Source organism: Pimephales promelas, chromosome 1 (genome assembly GCF_988280905.1).
Source record: "Pimephales promelas chromosome 1, fPimPro1.hap1.1, whole genome shotgun sequence".
NCBI classification, from domain to species: domain Eukaryota; kingdom Metazoa; phylum Chordata; class Actinopteri; order Cypriniformes; family Leuciscidae; genus Pimephales; species Pimephales promelas.
Genome location: NC_142769.1, coordinates 28,876,081 through 28,889,117, shown reverse-complemented (window position 1 = coordinate 28,889,117; position 13,037 = coordinate 28,876,081). Strand labels below are relative to the sequence as shown.

Below are 13,037 nucleotides of genomic sequence, written 5' to 3'. Positions count from 1 at the left end.
GACAAATCATCGAATTATTTTTTTAAACGCCCATAGCTTTAGCGTGCACGCTGCAAACAGCCAGTTTTAGCCATTTATTTAAACATCTTCGTTAGCTTTTTGCATTGAAAAAAAGAGAAAAAAAAATAGGCTACATCTTGATAATAGGCTATATCTAGCTACATTGTATTATTTTTTGAAGGGATGCATGTGAAAATGTTTCTGTTCTGTATAGGCCTATCTGTAATTTGATGTTAATCATTGCGTTTTTATGCTTTCTTAAAACAATTAGACAACAAGTAGCCTATATATGGATATAAAATGTAGGCCATAAAGTAGTCTGTGCGTGTTGTGTCAACACAGTTTTTTTTCTCCACACACCATTAACTTCCACGATACGAGAAAATTCTTATCTTTTGAGGACTATTGGATTTCTACTAGCGCACAGTGAACACGGTGAAATCATTGTCCAATCGGAAATCCACAAGGATGACGTGAATGACCAATCCACACCCTTTCGGGCAGCAGTTGACAAGTGCTCTTCTGGCTTGCACACCTTGGCCAAGATCATAACTTTAAGGAGAGGAACGGTGACACTTGTGACAGCCTTGTAAAGTTGCGGACGCGTGAATCTATTTGTGAGGTGGGCCAGATGGAGAAGTCTAAAAACTTTCGAATCGACGCGCTTCTAGCTGTCGATCCACCAAAGGTGCAAACCTCGCCGCTGGCGCTGGTCACCTCCCTCTCCACATCTTCCATATCATCCTCCTCCGAAAGTGTCCAGGCGTCAGATTTGAACACGAACTCCGAAGCTCTTCGGAACGAGACTCCTTCGCCCCCCAGAATATCTTCCTGCGGCTTGATCCCCAAGCCGGGTTTCTTAAATTCTCCACATTCGGGCATGGTCGGACTACACCCTCAGAGCAGCACCGGGATTCCTCCTCAAGCTCTCTACGGTCATCCAATGTACACATATTCAGCAGCAGCGCTCGGTCAGCACCCGGCGCTGTCGTACTCTTATCCGCATGGGTCGCACCATCATCATCATCATCATCCCAATGACACCCTCAAACTCACCGCCAGCTCCTTTCAGCTAGATCACTGGCTGAGGGTCTCAACTGCGGGAATGATGCTGCCCAAAATGGCAGATTTCAGTGGTGAGTTCAATTTGAAATGCATGTGGAAGTGGATATAGCCCTATGCGTAGTTGTTATTAGCCCGACATCATTGTTATTATTTCATATTCAAAATAGTTTGAATGTTGTGCTTTATATAGGCCTGTTATTTTCTGTAATTCCTTAATTAGCCTCACCCTATTTTGAGTTTACAGCCTGTTTATTTTCATATGTTGTAATAAATAAATATAGGCTAATCGTTTAAGATTGCTCAGAGCAACGGATTACAGTAGGAGTTAGCCTGGTCTAACAAGCGCGTGCAGGGTCAGTAAAGCTGTTCTTTGACTGAGACTGAACGAGCTCTCCACTAAAATGGACAGATAATGGACAGAGGGAAAGTGGCGGACGAGTGTGAAAACCACAGCCTGCCAACTGTGTACACTGCAGACACTGTCTCTCTGTTCCGCTGCTCATCTGCAGATTTTCTCAAACCTCTCCCAAACAAATCAGACAGGGTGGAAATGTTACCAGATGTACTGACAATGCCGTGGCACATAGAGGCTATGTGTGATAGGGAATTGATCTGGGGGCTTTTGAGAATGAGAGCTTTTAGCATTTTGTCCCATTGTATAAATTGCATTGTGTGTTAAAAATCCAATTTGAGTGCTCTGATGGCTACTACTCACGGCTATACTGCCTAAAAAAAGGCAGAAAAGCAGTCCTGCCCGTACCACTCTAAAAAATAAATTATTTAACGGTTTGTGCAATTGCCTTAGATTATGAAAGTTGATGTTGATGTCTTGGTATTGCATTAAAGTTATGTAGACCGGTGTATATCTGGGTTCTTTATACACCATCAGTTTGGTTTTCTAAAAATGAATAAAAAAGGAGGCTACAAAACTTGAAATGTTATTACATTGTATAAACATGCTAAATCTGATTTGGTTCTAATTGGAATAGTTCTGTTTTTAATTTATTTATGTTGTTTTACAAAATATATGATGACATTGTCTAAATATGAAAAATTAAAAATTTTATCATTCTAGGCCAGGCGCAGTCAAACTTACTCGGGAAGTGCAGAAGACCAAGGACCGCGTTCACAAGCCAGCAGCTCCTTGAACTTGAGCATCAGTTTAAGCTCAATAAATATCTATCGAGACCAAAACGCTTTGAAGTGGCCACATCTTTAATGCTAACAGAGACACAGGTAAAATGCATCGCCTGAAAAAAACACCACAGTAATGAAGAAAAATGTCATGTTATAAATAATGTTAAATGTTTTTAATAAATAATATTAATCTATTTAAATATGACTGAATAACATCGTCGGAAAAATCGCCAAATTCGATTAGAGTTGAAGTGTTTAGCCTACGAATGAGAAATGTCATGTTTTTATTTTCAGGTGAAAATCTGGTTTCAGAACAGGCGTATGAAATGGAAGCGCAGTAAGAAGGCTAAAGAAGCCGCTCAGGAGGCCGAGAAGCAGAAAGGCAAAGGGAACCAGGATAAAATGGACGGACTTGAGAAGGACTTCCAGAAGGTAGATTCAGTGAAAAGTAACCGAATACGGGACTTTAGAGACAGTGACGACGAAGAAGGAGAAAATTACATGCTGAATTCATCTGATTGTTCGTCCGAGGATGAACTAACCAATGCCAGTGATATAAGTCCACAACCATGAGACTTCATTTACAAAAAAAACACCCATAAAAGAGAAGTATGTGATATGCATGTTATCATCTTGCAGTCATTATGGAAATGCTGAGGTGGACGTGTCTACATGAACTGTTTTCAAACATCGACGGATACTTCTGAAGGTAGATAGTCTGATAGGCTAAAGGTTGCAAAGCATGTGGTAAAATCGCATCTCATCAAGCAAAATAGACGAGTAGGCCTATCACTATCAGTAATAATTATCATCATTAAGACGATCCTATTCGATAACCACTTATTATTTTCTGTAATCGAGTGGGATAAAAATAATAATCTACAGCCAGAACCATATGTGATGTTTATTTTTATACAATGTATTTATAACGAAATTGCTTTTAAAATGCATGTAAATTATTGTTTAGGTTTATCAGTTACACTTTGTGAATAAAATTTAAGAAAATAATAATTTTGGGGTGGCTTTTTTTTTTTTTTTAAATCAATGTTGAACTCGTATATTCCATTACAAGCGTGAAGGAAAACCCTCCTCATGCAGGCTGGATGTGAAGCGGTCTCTGTCTCTTGTCAGTGGCATGGTCGGGTCATGGGAACCGCTGTTTATAGAGCTCTCATAACCGTGCAAATGTGCGAGTAAGCATACTAGAATATGGCCAAACATTTCTCACCACTGCAGCAATGGCCACCCAATAATGAACCTTTGAGACAAAGCCCATCCATCATCAGATCACATCACATGGCCTTTTCTAGGTGTCTTTTATATTTATGTTAGACTTTAAGTGAAGTGAAATTAGACTGACCTTTCGCTGATTTTAGACACTTCATGTTATATCTATCCGGAAGTCTGTTTATGTCATGTTCACTGAGTAATGTTGAAAATTAGCCTATAGCTATTAGCTAAAGACAGAGCGATAGTATTAGGAAGGACATGAAATGAAAATGATAAAGAAAGAGAGTATGCTAGATTACTCTACAGCACGACAATTTTAATGGTCTTTTCGGCCATCTAATTGAGGTCTATTTCGCATAAGTGCATTTCCCCCTTTATTAATAACGACATGCTTTATTGGGTAATAAACCCAGAGATCCATCTGGTCTTTGCCAAGGAGCTTCTTCGAATCAATTAGAGGACATTTAAATATAATCACTATTCACTCCTATCAGTCCAGGGCCATGAGAACTATACTTGGACACTAAATGTGATCTGAAATGCTTCTTGTTTTTCATTTACTAAGCCACTTTCAGACTCTTTCTCAGTGGAATTATATGCAGTGTATTCTGGTGAATCAATTCTCTGTGACAGACTCCTGTTCCATAACTCAAAAAATGTGCTAAATAATCTGCTAAACTTGGCATTATCCTAAAAGGCTTGCAAACATTAAAAAACAAACAAAAAACAAACAAACAGGATATTCAGAGAGGTGAAGTAACTAAAGAATGTTAAAATGTGGTTCAATTTAATGCATATATAAATCATTATGATGGTTATGATTAAGACCATGTACCAAATATACTCCAATGGGCAACAATTAGCAATGATTTACAATACAGAATTAATTTGGCCCTGAACAAGTAGCAGTCAATTTGAAACATTAGTTACTGATTTAACTAATGCCTAATTTACCCTACTTGTACATTTACCCAGCTGCACAAATACAAAGAACTCAGAATCTTATCAGTGCCACTATGACCCTCTAACCATTGGGAAATAAAACCAAGAGTGAGGCCTACATGAAGGCCTGGATGAGACAGTTAAAGGCGAGACAAAACATGCAGGGTAACTGCATTAACTAAGCATGAGTGCATAATAAACCACATAATATAAATTGTTAAAATGATGTAATTTGTCACTAGGGGCCTATAAAAACATGTATGATTCTCACATGGTCTTTTGCACAGGAACATGTAACATCCTCACAAACAGTATTCTAACTGTGCTGTTATCAGTTCAAAGGCACCTTTGCTTCCTATTACCAGTTCAAGCTAAGGTCAGTATCAACCTTCCTATAGTCTCACACAGACAGACAATAGCACACACTATTTACAGTCACCTGTGTGTATCCTAGTGGGCTGGACCCACATTATACGCTTCTCCTCACATATGGTGACAATGTTGTCTTTGTCAAAGGGTGGAAAAGCAGGCCATCTGTAGGTAACCCTCCCGTTTCCAGCTCCAAAACTGCGAGAGAAAAAACAGCCAGACTGATGTGTTGTCATTACAGGCTCTAATGTGACGGTCTGTTTGATCTGACACTGGGGTATGTGATCAGGTTTAATTAATCAAATATGAACACTTAGCTCTTTTGTTGTAGAGCTGCAAGGGTGAGGTTTCCTCTGCCTGACCCGATGATGATTGCTCGTCCTCGGATCACTCCATGCTGTGGATTGATGTCAGTAATGCCAATGTTGCTAATGAATTAACCATGGACATCAAATCTAACAGTAACCCGTTACGCTAGTTGGTCACATCCAGAGCACTGCTGCATGTGTGCTCTTTTCTAAATCAAGTTAATACAGTTTTTTTTCTCACAAGATAAGCTATTCAACTCTAGAGTTTGAATTTGTTAGCACAACAATTATTGTATATTAAATGTTTTTGCACATTAGTGGAATGAAAGCTAGAGGAATGAATCACAAAAATGTTATATTTTTTTTCCCCTCTTACTCAGGTATGCAAGTCAATACAAAATAAATTCCACACTTGAGATCTGTTCTGGTCAATGTGAAGTCACACAAAAAAATCACATTTATATATATTTTACTTTTATCTACAGAATGCCATTAATAGAAATGCAATAGCATGTCCGTGATCTGCATGTGTTTTAATGTCTGCATATTGTCCAATGTAGAAATTGTCACTTTTTTTTAAGTCTGATGCTTTATGCACACATCTGTGTGCTCTATAGCTTGATTTGGGCGTCCCGCGCCTCCATAGCTTTGGTGGCGACCTCGGCTCTGTCCATGAGTAACTTGGCTTGCTCAGATGGTTCTTGTGTCTGAACGGTCCGGAGCAGAAAGTGACTGATGAAAAGCTTCAAGCCTTCCCGAAGCATTCCTAGCTCGGGAATTCCAGAAATCCTGGGACACAATGGTAGACAGATATTGACACACTAGGCCACACACAAGCCATTTTAGATTAACTCAGGCTGTCCCTCACATCTGGTCTTTTTACTCATTTTACTGACATTAATAAGTGTTGCCCTCACAAATAAATATTTAAGCATTAATGTAAGAATTTTAAAAGCTAATTAAGTTCATTTCTCTTTTGAAGTTCATTTATACTGCTATTATGGATAATGCCTCTGAAACAAGACTAATGTATAATTAGTAATGTCACACTTTTGCCTTTGACTACAAAATATAGAGTTATGTCTTTAAAAAATTAGAAACATTGAACATTATGAACATTTATCTACATGACTAATATTATTTTTTTTGTAGGCAAATAACACTCACCTGCCAAATATATTCACAAGGTCTTCTGGCTCAGTTTCTTTAAGGAGTTTCAAGAGAATCTGCTTCAGGAATTTGACTTTGGGCTTATCTAGCTCCCCAAACTCAATAGCCTTATTAAAACACAAAATACCATCAGAAAATTAAGCCATACATGAACTAATATATAAATGATTCATAAAGAGGACGAAGGACATTAAAACATATACACTACATAGTGCAGTCAAATGAACTTTCCCAAATATTACCTTGAGAATAGAAAGAGAGAGACTCCTCCTGTGTAAAAGATGAGTGACCATCTGGACCAGATTGCTGAAAGACCTATTGGAAAGGTTTGCCAGTTCTTTGAACTTATCCCACAGACTAAACTGAAAGGTCATCTAAAGAACAGAAGAAAAGCACAGAGGGTTTACATTTACAAAATGGATGTTATGTTTAATTGTCACTGACCTATATTAAACAGCAACAAGCTGCTAGGCATTACATGCAGGCGAAATGGGTGTAAACAGACTGACCCGTATTATCAACGCAACAGATTTGAATGTTAAAAAACTTACAGCTGATCTTATATCATATTACAGATGATAAGAGTAATATTTATTTATAATATCAATAGTAATCTTAGCTAACACCTAGTGAAAAAGCACACTCCATACAGACAGAGACATACTGTAAGAATCACTGCAGCTCCACTCTACCTTGAACCGACGGTCATGCAAGCAAAGTTTCTCTGCCAGAACCGCATAAAATCTATTGAACATTTTCTCCTGCAAGCAGCAGTCCGTAAGAACATGAACAATTTCCCGCTCCTGCTGGTTTTTCAATCCTAACCTGAGACAGAAAATAATTGTATGAATTGGGTAATTATGGTTTATGAAATACACAGGAAGAAACTAGCGGGTCTCTTAGCAAGACATTTAAAGAAAGATCTGTGTGATAACCTTAACTAAAATCTTTAAGTGTGTGGCATCATCACACACCAAGGACATAATTTCAGAAAATCTAACATTCTTCTTGTTCTCTTTTTAACCTAACATAAAATAAATGTTATCTTGCTAATAAAGCAGATCTATTAATCTGTAAAGACACTTTTCAAATACAATTATTTTACACAAATAGTCGTGCAAATAAATAAAAAGTGCATAAAAACAATACAAACCTTAAAAGTTTCTCAAAGGCATCCAAATAGTCTTCACTGGACATAAGCACACAGAAAATGTTCCTTCTGATGTCAGTGTTCATTCTTTGTTTGTGTGCAAGCTCCAAAATCTTTGTGCTGTACTGTAAATTCATGAATAAATTCATGAATAATCCATTTCAGATGACAATTTGACTCTCATAAAATCAATTTATACACAAAAGTGACAGATTCTGTCAACAGAAATAACTATATTTGGTAACACTTTTTTTGTTTTATTTGTTAACATAACTTAGCTATATGCATCAACATGAACTAAGAATGAACAATACACTCATTTTTAACCAACTTTAACAAATGTTTAAAAAATTAGCTCATAATACGTTTTTGTTTATTTTGTTAAGTTAATGCATTACTAACTAATGACACCTTATTGTAAAGTGTTACGCTATATTCTTATACATTTCAAACATTTCTAAATAAGCCAAAAAAGAAAATAAAAAAACGCTTACTTGTTCCCCTTTGGTGGATATTGTGGTTGCCTTGTTCTCATGGTCAATCATGGGTGCTCCACTCCAGGAAGATCCCACAATCCACCAGCGGCCAATGCGTTCAGCTTCCAGAAGATTCTCTAGTGAGACTCTCAACTTCATATCACTACCACTGGCACTGCTGTGAATCTATTAAAAGAGGGCTGTGTTAGTGAATGAGCACTCTGAAACTAAGTAACAGGCTACAATTCAACATTTCTCTGAAAATACTGCATGTGTGACCACACCAAAGTATGGAGTTAGTCTGACCCTTAGTGGCCACAGCGAGAAGTGAATTTGGTACCATTAACACCAAACATTTATTTTACTATTAAGGTTCCAATGAATTTAGGGCTGATAATAATGTGAACATTAAATAGTTATCCACTCTAAGCACTTTTCACCTTATAAATCTACCAATGTAAGTAACATCAGTCATTTCCTCACCAAAGTCCTCTGCAGTTTCCTTAATTTCTCCAGAGGTTCAGGGTCATAACCCGGAATCTTCCTCATGTCATTGTTCTTCAGTGCCAGCATAGTTTCCAACATAAACCGAATCTGACAAGCAAACCAACATAAACGTCTGTTTGTAGAACTTGAGACCGACTATAGCACAATTGTCCTCATTTGTAAGGTGCTTTTGGATAAAAGAGTTTGATGATTAAATGTAAATATGATCATTTCTAAGCACCAGAAGACAGCTCCTATACAGGACAAAAGATTCTTACCCTTGTTTGGTCCTGAAAACGCTCTCCTTCAGCGTTGGCTTTCCGCTGAGCCTCAGAGATCAGCTCCTTAAGAGCTAGCGGGTCATCCTTTCTCAGAGCAAACCCAACGTTCTTCAGAAGCAGCAGAATTAGTTCTATATCCTTTGAGCTGAAACGTGTCACCAGCTTCTTCAGAATGTCAAACACTAGGAGGGCATGAACCACATGGAAGTTGTATATGTGGGCAATTATGGACAACAAGTTGTCGCATTCTTTGTCTGTAGAATCGAGTTGACTGTAAGTTTTATCAAACTGACGGACTACAGTCTCCAGAAAATGAGCTCCGACCTCAAAGAAAAGGAGAGAAAGTGAGAAATTAGCAGGTGTCAAGCAAATCTACAAACTATGACAGATATCCTAGAGTATGCCACCGAAAACAGCAGCCGCTTAGCCGTTTAAAGGAATCAGGAGGCCCTATAAAAAACCCAACATTTAACATTATCATTACATCTGCATGCATTTGGAGTAAATAAAAATAGTTATTATTAAGAATAATGCAGATTTAAATCACCAGTGAAGACACCATAATCCAGAGAAAGAGAATAAAAAATAGTTTTATACTATTCAGTGAATAAAAGTTAGTTTAGAATTTGTTGAGATTTATATGCTGTATATAATACATGATATTCTAGTGTAGTCTATCTTTGTGAGATTTGTATGATTGTTGAATATACATTATGGCTATACTGATTACATTAAAGGGATAGTTCACCCAAAAATAAAAATTCTGTCATCATTACTTACACTCAAGTTGTTCCAAACCTGTAAATGTTTCTTTCTTCTGCTGACCACAAAAGAAGATATTTTGAAGAATGTCAGTAACCAAACAGTTGACGGGCCCCATTGATATCCATAGTACTATAAAGAGCTAAGTCAATGGGGCCAGTCAACTGTTTGGTTACCCACCATTTTTCAGAACTTTTTTTGTCTTCAGTAGAGGAAATAAACTCATACAGGTTTGGAACAACTTGAGGATGAGTAAATGACAGAATTGTCATTTTTTGGTAAACTATCTCTTTGAATGTAATATAATTAGCATAGCCATAATTTAAGATAAGCCCTTTAAGATTTACAGTTTATTTATAAATGTATTCCATTTATTATTAGTTGCTTTATTATCGAGTATCTGTGCACATTAGTTAGGCTTATTTGTTCCCATCTCACTTAAACTTAGTGTAAACACTTGAAAAAGGGGGTTCCGTGCTTGGAGAGAGAGTCAGAAAAATAAGGGCTCCAAATGAACAGGGCACATAGTGTGTTAGCACCCCATTTCTGGAATTGCTTAAGGCCCCCAAATCACTAAGTCTGCTCCTGGCAGCAAGTGTGGACTATATTGCCATGATGACAAGTGTATGAATCTGTGAGATGTAGTACAGTAAATATTAGATACCTCCAGGCCAACACTATGGTGGAGGATGCTGACAAGTAGGATGTGCTCCATTAAAAGCCTGGAAGAGAGAGTGTTAGTGTTAATGATAATAATTTACAGGTATTTATTAGTGTGTTTGTAGCAGAGCCGCTGATACGTTTTAAGGTCATATTTAAAGGGTTAGTTCACACAAACATGAAAATCCTGTCATTAAAGGGAGTTCACCCAAAAATGAAAATTAGCCAATGGTTTACTCACCCTCAAGCTATCCTATAGGTGTTGGGGAAAGTTACTTTTAAAAGTAATGCATTACAATATTGAGTTATTCCCCCAAAAAGTAACTAATTGCATTACTTAGTTACTTTTTATGGAAAGTAATGCGTTACGTTAGCCTTACTTTTTCTTACCCGGCTATGGCTTGATTTCTTTCATGCTTTTTTTTTAAGTTCTGGTCCTACTGTTTAACGCAGTAATGGAATCAACAACAGCCTATATAACCTACACCTTTATTTTTCTATTTAAAAAATGATATATTGAATGATTATATTATATTCTGAGATCTTCCTGATCCATGCCATATAAAAGATCTATAAACATTACAGATTATTGAAAGTAATGGGTTTGTTACTTTTGTACTTGCACGTAGACTATGGACTGCATAAAGTAAATTCACTGTCCATTGTGATAATAAAGAGTGTAATATAGTCTAGATAATTGCCATTATGAACAAAGTTTTATTAGACAAGACATATTTTAAAAATGTAAAATGTTTAATAACTTATTAGAGAACAATAGGATGATACTAGAGAAGAAATAACATCACCAATTAAAAATAAAATTTCTAGACTGCAAATTGGGCCCAAAAATATCATGTAGCAGATTCCAGCTTCAATCAGAACAGTATGAGATCTGACCCCTGACCCTGGAGGATGTAGCTTAAAAGCACTAGGGTTTTTAGACTCAGAAGAAGAACATCAGTATGTCGGCTTTCTCAAGTCAACATTATTAAATTAAACTCTACAAAAATGATCAAAGACTGGGTTATAAAAATTAAGTATAATAAGGTAACCTTTCAGGCATGAGAGTAGGTGTGACACAGGCAGCGAGCAGAATGTCCGTGAGTGTATCGTTCATGTCCTTCCTGCTGGTGCTCATGTACAGCTCTTCCAACTGACTGCTGATAGATGCCATGTTGGGCTGACTTAATCTGCCAAGCAAAAGGTGGATTATCAAACTGATTAACAACACGTTGGCTGAATTTAACCTGGTTTGCCAAAGATAGTTTATATTTTTAAAAATGAAGCTTTTATAGTCATAGTACCTTCCACGGCAGCTTACCTGTTTATTAGACCTTTTACACGGCGTTTCAGTTTCTCCAGCTCAGCCTTGCGTTTGCTGTCCATGGCTTCTCGTAAGTGAGGGGGAACATACTTGCCCACAGAGGCAGAATTCTATAAAAATAAGAAACCACAAATATCAGCTTTAAAAACAAACTTTTGAATTGAGCTGAATTTAGTTTTATAATTCATTAATTATTCAACAACAACACTGTTCATGTTTTATTACTGAGAAGCTGCTTTAAAACAAACTGAATTTACTCTATAAATAAATGACTTGACTAATAGAGAGAACAAGACTGAATTTATGATTTGATGACATAAGTTACTTGTTCCTGGCTTTCAGGTTGTTCAGATTCAACTTCCTCCCCATGATCATTTTCCTCTGATGCATCTGTGTCATCTTCCTCTTCTTCACCTCCTTCCACATAATCTTCTATCTGTGCGTCTTCTTCTTCTTCTACATCCTCATCTTCTTCCATAATAGTGTCATCCTCTCCATCTCTTACCTCTTCATCAGAATCACCTTCATCCTCACCGTGGTTCTCATCATCAGACATTTTCCTGTCGCTGTCTTCTTCTAACTCATCGAAGTTATCCTTCGCTTTGTCAACCTCAATTTCTTCATCACTCTCATACAGTCCTGTCGCAGATGCTCCAGGCTCAAGAATTCCTAAAATATAATCAAGTCCATCATTGGCGAATGACTGAGGCAGGCTCTTTTTGTTCTTTCTTTTATTCAGTCCTAGGCGTTTTTCTAATTTCTTTATTTCCTTGTCCTCTTCGATATTTGCCTCTAACAGAGCCCGCTTTCTGCTCTCGTGTAGACTAGATTTCGTTCTCTGCTTTGGCAGATGCTCGGAGAAGTGGACTTTCCTTTTAGTCTTCTCTTCTACACCATCTTTTAAATTCATATTGTCTTTATTTGTCTCCTGCTGTCTCTTAGCGACATTTTTAAGATTTCCAATCGGCTTCGCAGCTGGTTTCTGTGCATTTTCTTCATTTTGCGCAGGTCCCTCCGCCTCCTCGCTGGGCTTCAGGAGGGATTGACCCATGTAGTGACTTTTCATCTTAGATTTCTTTAACTTACGTTTCTCTTTGCGCAGCTCTTTTCTACTTTTCCTCTTTACAAAGGTTGTCCTTTGGTTGTTTTCATTCTCATCGAAGCCGCCTTTGCTCTTCACAAAGTTATTAACTGAATCCATGAATTTCTGAAGTTTCTCCTTGTGCATTTGCCTTCCACCTTTCCCTTTCTTCTTGCGCTGTGCCTTTACCTTCATTTTCAAAGCGAACTATATCTGACGGTGCTCTTTATTTATTGTCTAGAGTTACGTGTTTACAGACGGAAAAACGCTAAATATCGCATAAAATAGGTTTTGGAAAAATAACACATGCAGAAGACGGAGGCAGCCATTGATGTTGACTCGTCGTTAGATGTCACGATATTACAGCAGAGAAAACACATTTGAGTGGCTTTATCGCCACCTACTGAGTTGGAGCGTACTTGTTGAGCTACAAATAAATCATTTAATCATATGAATGTTTAGTGTGTGTGTGTGTGTGAGAGAGAGAAAGCCTGATATACTAATATTTGATGCTTACATTACACTAATTTTGAAAAACAAATTATTATTATGTCCTTGTTACAGTGTAATTAAATATTTGAGTTACATTATATAGG

General features: G+C 37.3%; 2 protein-coding genes across 2 annotated transcripts; one reads left to right on the top strand and one right to left on the bottom strand.

Annotated features, from left to right (window-relative positions):
* Positions 1-569: 569 nt before the first annotated feature.
* On the top strand, positions 570-3,208 carry mnx1 (motor neuron and pancreas homeobox 1). The gene is made up of 3 exons (XM_039688515.2): positions 570-1,136; positions 2,141-2,301; positions 2,497-3,208. The coding sequence occupies exons 1-3, from the start codon at positions 632-634 to the stop codon at positions 2,773-2,775; spliced, it is 945 nt and encodes a 314-aa protein (XP_039544449.2). The 5' UTR covers positions 570-631; the 3' UTR covers positions 2,776-3,208.
* Positions 3,209-5,389: 2,181 nt separating this feature from the next.
* On the bottom strand, positions 5,390-12,810 carry nom1 (nucleolar protein with MIF4G domain 1). Its single transcript, XM_039688610.2, has 12 exons — positions 11,686-12,810; positions 11,358-11,470; positions 11,089-11,226; positions 10,041-10,098; positions 8,612-8,938; positions 8,331-8,441; positions 7,866-8,033; positions 7,375-7,496; positions 6,914-7,046; positions 6,464-6,595; positions 6,219-6,328; positions 5,390-5,840 (listed from the first exon to the last, which is right to left on the bottom strand). Exons 1-12 carry the CDS (start codon positions 12,634-12,636, stop codon positions 5,663-5,665), a joined length of 2,541 nt encoding a protein of 846 aa, XP_039544544.2. The 5' UTR covers positions 12,637-12,810; the 3' UTR covers positions 5,390-5,662.
* Positions 12,811-13,037: the final 227 nt, after the last annotated feature.